At 39.0% G+C, this 9539-nt stretch overlaps 1 protein-coding gene across 1 annotated transcript in view; it reads right to left on the bottom strand.

The window, feature by feature from the left end:
* RYR3 (ryanodine receptor 3) overlaps positions 1-9539 on the bottom strand; it is a 666405-nt gene that overhangs the window by 320153 nt on the left and 336713 nt on the right. The window contains exons 33-34 of the mRNA XM_019518966.1: positions 3576-3662; positions 1992-2218 (exon numbers count right to left, since the gene is read on the bottom strand). Of these exons, the coding sequence (XP_019374511.1) occupies positions 1992-2218; positions 3576-3662 (314 nt within the window). The remainder of the gene's footprint in view (positions 1-1991; positions 2219-3575; positions 3663-9539) is intronic.

The raw sequence follows: 9539 nt of genomic DNA, 5'->3' as shown, positions 1-9539 counted from the left end.
GTAGTGGAACAGCATCAGATCTTCTTGTTCACATAACTCCAAGATGTCAACACACCTGTTATGCAACATAAAGAAATGAAAACACAGTGAGCTTCATAAATTAATTCTGGTATATTAAATATATCCAAACACAAATTGTGGAAGGGAGAGGAATGACTGTGTAATGAATTAAAGGATTTGGGAAGTCTGAATTGGTTCTGTTTTAGAGCACAAGTATTTTCCTTACTCAGTAGGCATGTCTACATGTGCTATTAAGGCAAAGCAATAAACTCCAGTGCTTGTCTCACTGGCGCTCATTACTCTCAGGCACCACACTTATACATGCTCCTGGGGATCACAGTACATTGAACTAGGTCAGAGCAGCCCTGAGTGGTAGGGGGCCCAGGGAGTCAGCCTGCCCACCCATGGCTACTCCAGCCTAGCTCAACATGTTGCAGAGGTCACGAGGGCACTCCAGTATGTGGCTAGCCAGCAGATAGCCTCCTGCACTTAAGCACCCTCATACCCCAGCTAGGCACATCAGTGTCTACATGTGTAGTGCTGGAGAGTAAAAAACTGCACACCAGGATAGCACTTGTATTTACAAGTACTACCCGGTTGTGGAGTTAATTAGTTTCCTTAGGATTAATAGAGCTACACTTGTAGACTGTCTGCTATTTACTGGAGAGTTAATTAGTCTACTCTGCAGTAAAAGTCTCGTGTAGATGTGCCCAGTAATTCCTATATCCACATCAGCAAACCAGCAGGCATGATTTACTAGAATTTGTAATAACTATCAGTCCCCAATAAGGAGAGGAAAATACTGAAAGAAAAGAGATATTACAAACAATTTAATTGGTATCTAGAGACATTTTATTAATAGTATTACCAATTATAGTAATATTTAAAACAAGCAAAAACTCCTCCCCAGTCCCCTAGGATTTTATTTTACAGACACAAAACCCAGAAATGCCATATTTTAAGACAGGAAGGTACTGGAACTGTACTGAAGACTACTGTCCTATTTTCATATGACATGAAGTTTTTCTTTTTCTTGAACCACTTTCATTGAAATGGACATGCCAGTTAAAAATACAATAATTAAATCAGGCTACTAAGCACATATGGTTAAAATCTATATTCTTGCAATGGCACTTTTCCTTATGCTCTTTCAGTTTTTCTATTGAATAGCTTTTTTAATTTGATCAATTTATGCATATTCTGATGTCAGATAAAAATTGCATCTACTTTATGGTACCTCTAAAGATAAAAATCCAAGCTTTAATATACTTTAAAAGGCTCTCATTTTTCTAACATGATTTCAATTAATAATATATCAGTGCAAAATTAAGAACATATAAAATGCTTTTAAAACAGTGCATAATTAGAGTTACAGTATTTTTATATTCTTTATTTTTGTATCTCGAACTGGGTGAAGAATCAGTTGTGTTTTTCAACAGGTCTAATTCCATATTATAATTAAAGGTAATCTCCCCAAGTCTGTAAATTATTTGGTTTGTAATAGCTATTTAGATTTCCTGTAGAACCACACAGCATGAACACCGCATGTCCTTGGTGGCTGGGTGGGGGGTGGGCATGGTGAGCTTCCGCAAGTGGCAGCAGCACTATCGGTGGGGGGAGTGTGGTGGCAGTGAGCGGGGAGCTCCTGTAGGCAGCTGTGGCACAGTAAGGGGGGAGGTGGTGAGCAGCCACCTCCTGCAGGTGCTGCTGGTAGTGTTGGTGGTGCCTTTTCACAGGGGGTGCACCACCATGCTTAGGGGGTGCACATGCACCTGTATGCACCCCCTGCGTGTCACCAATGCCATATGGTATTTATAATACAGTAGATGAACAGAAGATACAGTAGATGAAATCAGAAAAACAAAACATTTCTCCACATAATTCCTCCACAGCCTCCATGTACTCCAAGGCACTCTAATACAAGGACAGGAACCAACTATGTATATACGTTTCTTTCCTAAGAAAGCCATCATGGTTCTCTGAAAACATACCTGGTTTCCTCAGGAATATGAAGTGCCATCATTTGCAGTGGCTCCAGACACTGCACTACCCAACCATGGCGTTCACTTACACGCTCAGTCTCTACCTTTAAGAAGCTGTTGGGCATTCTGCTCCATAAAACAGGTGTAATTGTTTGCACATCAAGGCGAGGAGGACACTGAGGAACAGGATTCTTTTCTTCACTTTTAAAGATTGCTGCTGATAAAGGCATGGTGTTCTATAATAAAAAAATAGATAAAGCCAAACATTTTTAAAAGAATGAATAGTATCTGATGGCATAAATACTTAAATATGCATCAGTTTCTAAAGAAAAAATACTTAGATATGTGGCTTTTGTTTAATTTATCACTGGGGCCCCTGGGAGATGTAATATTTAAGATGCAATTAACCTATTAATTGCACCGTAAATCAGTAACCCTGCCACATATTCAAGGAATTAATGACATGACAAAACGCAAAATCGGCCACATAGGTATTTCACAAAAATGTGTAATATTATTGTAGACAAGGTTCTTTGCGTGAATCTGATATCTTTTATTAGACCAACTTAAATAGTTGGAAAACAACTATTTAAGTTGGTCTAGTAAAAGATATCAAATTCACGCAAAGAACCTTGTCTGCCTATGTCCTTAGACCAACATGGCTACAACCTACACCCCTGTAATATTATTGTGGCTAATTTCCACAAAAATAGTGACAAACAAGAGCTTGTTCCAGACTCCAGTGAAGTTCTAGCTGGGATGGACAATCAGCTGATGGTACTGGAGCCAGTTCAGGATCCCAGTGCAGTCTCAGGGCTGGGACCAACAAGCAGCTATTTGTCAGTTCCAACCTCAGGAGCCCAACAGAGCTGATTCAAGACTCCAATGCAGTCCCAAGGCTGGGACCAACAGCAGCTGATTGTCAGTGCCAGCCCCGGGACCACACCAGAGCCAGGTTCAGATTCCCACATGATCCTGGTATTGATTGTCCTAGCCCTATCTCTGGTTCACGCTGGATTGTCCTAGCTCTGATTCATACTGGATTACTCTGGTTCATCCCCAGGAGAGCTCTGGTTCAGCTTTCAACTTGCTGGTACACTGGAGGCCTGGGACAATGAACCCAGGCTCCTCTTGCACTGGCAAAGGGTAGTAGTGGTGCTACTGGGAGCTGTAGTAATGGTACTATTGGGAGCTGATCCCCAATCCCAAAATCACGTGTCGTGACAAAAAGGTTTGGCATGGCAGGAGGCATGATTGTTGGGACCAGGGTTAAGATCCCATCATGTCATAAATGAATATGTGCCAGGGACCTAGGAGATACCTCTTAAAATTTAGAAAACAGCATATCAGCAAACCAGCTCAGAAAAAAAAATCAAGTGAATCCCAAACTTCATTATATTTTGATGACAGTACCTTAGTTTTGATATTATAATAAATGTGTGGGCTTTTCAGAAATAATCATGTTTAGCAATACAGGTCTCACTACTGCACTCTGACACTGAAACCTAGAGATCAACTGGCTCGTCTGTGACTATTACCAGATTTAGAATGATAATTTTATTGATTTATTTTTTAGAAAAGAGTTAAAAATACCTTTAATTTACAAAGTTCAAACTGAACCAAGTTTGTGCTTGTAGGTTGTATAAAAGCTGCTGGGAACAGTTTTGTGTTTGGTTCAACCTGAAAAAAGATTTATCACAGTTAAAAGGCATCAAGAGTCACTTGATAGTTTATGTCAAGAAAAATCACTGTGAAATAGCTTGGGCATTAGAATCATATAAATGTAAAAAAAAAGACATTCAAGTACCAATCACCAACCAAATATAATGAGTGAGGTCTGTAACATACTCTACACTGTATCACCCCAGCCTTACAAACACCAACACATATAGTTAATGTTCAGGATGAGTGGTCCTATCAAAGAGAGACTGACTATTCATGATTAAAGATAAACTTGTTTTCAGAATCACAGGTGTATGATACAAACAAGAAAAAAACATGATCATAAGATCAGACTTCGTTTTATATCTATTTCAGATGTGTTAAAGGGCAATTTATTATGAGCGAATTGTGACAGGGAACTTGGCACATCTGTGACTTTAAGGGGAAGAGGCTGCTTGAGAAACAACCTGCAGGTATGGCAGGGGCCAATTACATGCAGATAGAACAAAGGACCCATGGGTGAGTAAAGGAGATGAAGTCCCCTAGAGTTAGAGCCGGTGCAGGAATTGTGTGGCCACCAGGGGGCGTTGTGGCTGCTCCTGGGATCTGAACCTGCCACACCAATATGAAAGAAACCCTTGGCAGTAGTTTCATCCTCAGTGAGGGCTTTAAAACCTAAACCAGTTAAAATAAAATTGAATTCTGTCTTTTTCTCATTGTTATTATGGAAAAAAAAGGAGGAATTGGAAATTATGTTGCAATTTTAAATTGGTGGGAGGATTGGCTTAAGCAGTTTTAAGGTGACCTTCTCTTATCTTGCAATGCTGAGCTGCTTTGAGAGCTGAAGCAGCCCCTGATGTAATTTAGAGTGCTCCGCAAGCTGATCTAAGCAGTGACAACTTCCTGGCCTGCTCTAGGGATTGCAGCATTGCCCAGCATCTTTACAGCACTCTATGCCTATGCTCTACCTTCAAGATACTATTCTAACTATGTAACTACTGTAATTGTAACTATGTCAAGTTTGTCCATTTTATGTTTGTATGAAACATGCTATTTGGTCTGAATGTATCTCTGTACTTTTGTAATCTGACTTAATTAAAGGATGATCAGTTGCTAGACAGGGAAGAAGCTGGTTTTTGGAATGTGCATCTGGAATAGGAATGAATATCAAACAATAGCTGAAATGCATTTCAAAAGGAAATGTGTCAAGTCTACTCAGACAATGACTAAGCACATTTCAAAAGGAAATCGCATGCGGCAATTCTTATTTCTATTCCTTTGGAACAGAATCAAGAACGGCTGAGGGCCTTGTTAAATGGTAATTTTGGGCAGCTCCTGGAGCTCTTAACCTCTAGACTGTCTTCACATTAACATTTGAAACCAGTTTTAATCACTCATTATGCAGCCCAAAATTAGGCTACTGCAGGGCAGGATTCTCTCTGATCCGAGCTATGTAGCTGTTGTTATACTAAGGCGTGGCCACTTGCGGCTACACTTTAGTATAAATACCTCACCCACACCCCCTTCTCCTCTGCCCTGGATCAGGCCTACTGCCCCCCCAGCACCCCAGATCGCCGTTCACTGTCCCCAACATCCCTTGCTTACTTGTGGTTGCCCCAGGGAGCAGGCAGGGAAGGGTTAAATTGCCTGCCCCACTTCCCCTCCCCCCATTGCTGCTCTGTGAACTGGAAGAGCAGCAGCCATCAACAGCAGCAGCTGGGCAGGCAATTTAACCCTTCCCTGACTGTCCCTCAGGACAGACAGTGTGGGCAGCCACAAGTAAGTAATGCCCCAGGGGCTGGGGGGAGCCCAGGGAACAGGGGTGAGGCTTGGAGTGGGAGGGGGGGATTCTTAGCTTTTAGTCTTCCAGGCCCCTGGTGGCCTGTGACTTCTCCGAGCTGAAGCTAGCACTAACAGCCATCAACATCTGTGCAGCTCACAGCATAAGGTGTCACAAGGCCCTGAGAGAAATCTGATTAAGGATTTATAGAAATGTTGCTTCCTTCCTTGGATATAAGAATGAATAGGACACCTAACTTGCCTAGGGAAAGGACATCATCTGCCTAATTTATACATGTTTGTTGAGAGCGGAACTAAATAGAGAAAGAAAGATAGGGAGAAAAGAATAAGGTATTTACGGGAAAATTTTTGGAAATTAAAGTTGCCTGGGAAGTCCTGATGCCTAGGGGAAGATTCTAGTCCCCAGCTAATAAAAAGTGGTATCAATCTGGAAGAGGTAATAGGAGGGCTGAGCACTCAAAACACTGACTGTGCTTAGTGAGAAGTTGGATCAAGTCAAAAATCAGGGTGAGATTTTTGTATGATTTTTGCATGTTTATCTCTGAATCTAATAGTATGATCTACCTTTCCTATGTAATAAAAGTTATTTCTGTTTTATATACTTTACTGATTGTCTTGTGGTAAGAATGATTTCAGTGAAGCTGAAAAGTACAGCATGGAGATGACATACCTTATATTTATTTTTTATTGCAATTCTAGGAAGCCAGTGGAAAGCTGGTGGGGTCCCTCTTTCAAAAGACCTGGATGGTCTGGTAAGGGTACTGATTTAAATTACAAAGGAAGGTAAGCTATTATAACTCCTGGTGAGCATGAAATTCATCATATTGGGAATGTTTACATGTTGCTGTATGGCGACATTGCTACGGCGCTGTACTGTAGTACTTCCTTCTGGAAGTACAGGTGGTTACTGCACCATGTGCACAGTACGTGGTTAGTTGCCATAGCGGTGCACTAGAATTGGAGAGCATGTTGCTATGGCAATATAGCTGGCAATCATGTCTGGACCCTTGTGATTGCTACGTCACCATAGTGTGCCATACGGCAATGTACTGCATTGCTACGTCACTGTAGGACAACGTGTAGATATATGCATTGTGTTACATAACTATTGTGGTCTTTAAAGGCTAGCACCTTAAAACTGCTAAATTGTGTTTTATAGGCAAAAACAGTTGCAGATGTTGGAATGTTTGAAACTTTCCCTTCTTTTCATTTATATGGTTTGATTCACAGTTCTTTAGAGAAAATGAGTGTAGAAAAGTAACAATTTATTTTTAAGAATATTCTAAAAGATCCTAACAATACATTTTGTAAGCTAAATTGAAAAGCTTATGGCTAGAGGGATGTTTTTATTTTTTTTCAGTTTGGTATGTCCTGTATAACAAACTTAAAATATCTATAGACATTGTAAATCAGCATCATGAAATCTTTATATCACACCACTGGGTAGTTCATGTAACACACATGCAGGTATTTTTTTTGCATATAATATGTGTAACTTGTGTAACTGATATGCTGTGAGTAAACCTAAAGCTCCAAAGCTGAAAAGTGTGTAAAACTACTGATGTCTGCAGTCGCACACTGAAACAGCCCAGTAGGTCACTTCAAGAAACAGTTTTATATTATAGAAAAAATATAAGATCATGATTGTGCAAAATGTATGGCACCCTGCAAAATGAACACTGTCAAAGTCCAATATTTACTAAGATGGTAATGCTGCATTTTAAGAAATGCATTTTGAGCATTAGGACATACATTAAATACATGCATTTCTCACCTTTAAGGGAAGGCTTCATAATGACTACACATTTTGTCTGTTAATTAAGAAGTGCTTTCCAAAGGAGTAGAAAATCAAAGCATTATATTTCAAAATTAAGTATTTTAATAAAAAAACAATTGTATGTTTTCATCATGAATCAGAATGAGAAAACACTGAAAATACTTTATGCAAGAGGCAAGGTTATCTTTTATTAGATTGGCTGTATAGTTAGACAAGCTTTCAAATGCTAGACCTGATGAAGAATGTATTGCATTTAAAAGCCTATCTAAATATATCCCAAATACACAGTTGATCCAATAAAAGATATCACCCTAAAAATCCTTTCCTCTTGCATAATTTCTGGACCATCACAGCTACAACATCACATCTGCACTACCAAATTGTATCTTAGACATTTTTAGAAACTGACTAAAGATAGAAAAAATGTTAACTACTGGTATTGATGGATAGATTAAATAGACAAATCAGATCAATTTTTTCTATAAGAATATTTGTATTTTTTTAATCTTATGTGAAAATCAGGGCACTGTTGAATAAAATGAACTAAAGATAAAATAGATTTAAGTTCCTTATTGTCTTCTGTAACTTTGGCATTGTTGTGGCAATTACAGGGAAAGAATTATAAATCTCTTAATTTTATATGACAATTTCCGCCCTTATTTTTAATGTAGAAAAATATTTTTAGATTGTATAATATTGCCCAATAGATAGGTCTAAAGTGTGATATTTTCCTCATTTTAGTCAATAGGCTTTCTGGAGCAGAGGTTTATCATACAGATATAGGTCCTTCTCTCCACTTGAAATAATTGAAAAAATGAAATAGGTTCAACATTAGAATAACAATTATCTTGCACTCTGTCCAGACATCTGGCTGAAATACCAATTACTTATCTCAAAAGGGGTGAGAGATGAGCTAATTATGGGAAACTCCATTATGTTATGTTATTTTAATCCAAAAGGCCAAACAAGACTATTTTCAATGCTATTTTCAAAATCAGAGTTAAGTTTTAAACTATGTGAAATAGCTCAAAAGGTCCCTGAGTAATGGCTTTATATAAAATATATTACAACTTTATGACAAGTTCTGCATCTTCTATTTTTTCAACAACCTGCTTATCAGCTACATTTTTAAAAAATCATCTTGAAAGCAATCAATATTTCAAAAGTATTTTTTGGAGAAAGACACGGGCTGCAAAAGCACAGAATTTCTTGTATGAAATTCTCATTCAATTTCTTATATAAAACCTGGCTTATCATGTGCCTTTCTGCCACATCAGAAATAATTCTGTGAAAAGTCTTTCTGTGGAAGTTCTTTGCAAAATTAGGAACATACTTAAAGGAACCATCTTTGGGTCTGAGAGAAAAAAAGAAAAGAACTAGTTGCTCTGTACTTGAATAGCAAATTCTGTTTTGGTTGTTGGTGGGAAGGGAATCTACCTCGTACAGTGATTTCAGAGAGGATAGTTAGCCACCAAATCATTGAGTGGAGCCAATGGATAATCTGGGAGAACCTGGCCTCTCAATCCTCAGGAGGTGTGGGGTTCGTGCCCAAAAGAGTGTTCTTAGAAAGGAAGTTTGGTGGTTGGGGAATGGTCAGAGTTCTGAAGAGCTAGGCTGTCCCAGCTTCCAGGGCACCCCAGCATGTGGCAATGAAAAGATATCAACCTACTGCCAAAGTTGAGCAGTAAGACAATAAACCAGAAATGGGAAACGGTTACCTTATAACTCAGCCAAACCTAAAAAAAAAAATAAAAGTATGGCTTCTTTCTCATTCAATTTTGGAAGTCTGCTGCAACAATGGAGGTGAACAGGCTTAAAAATCACATTTTTAATAATGGTGTTCATTCCTATATAAATAGCATAATAATTTTATATAGGATGTTTTCAAAGTGAAACATCTTTCATCTTATAAATGTATGTTCCTTGAAAAGTACATATTGTTTCATATGGGCTGTGGTTGTCAAAATTTCTCTTCTACATTTAGAAATTTCTCCACTTCATGTATCTGCAGTGTTCTTTATATACACTTTTAGCCCTTAGTAAACACACATACAACAACACAGAACAGTTCTCCTGTAACCTGACAAAATATTGCTCAGAAGCCCGTCAGATGGAAAGAACTTCTGTTCAGTGCCCAGTCCCTTGCAGCTCCCCACTGTAACTTATGGTGCTTAACAGGAAGTGCCATGAGTTACAGTGAACCCCCTGACTCAACAGACATTCTCTTTTGGGTCTGGGGGGTTGGGGGAATCAAGCTCCAGTTTGGAGCTGGATGCATGTCTTCAGCCTTTCACCCCTAGTACCTAGCCCCCCCCCCA

This window comes from Gavialis gangeticus, unplaced genomic scaffold (assembly GCF_001723915.1).
Source record: "Gavialis gangeticus isolate Ggan-Ray unplaced genomic scaffold, GavGan_comp1, whole genome shotgun sequence".
Lineage (NCBI taxonomy): Eukaryota > Metazoa > Chordata > Crocodylia > Gavialidae > Gavialis > Gavialis gangeticus.
This window is presented reverse-complemented; position numbering and strand designations above follow the sequence as displayed.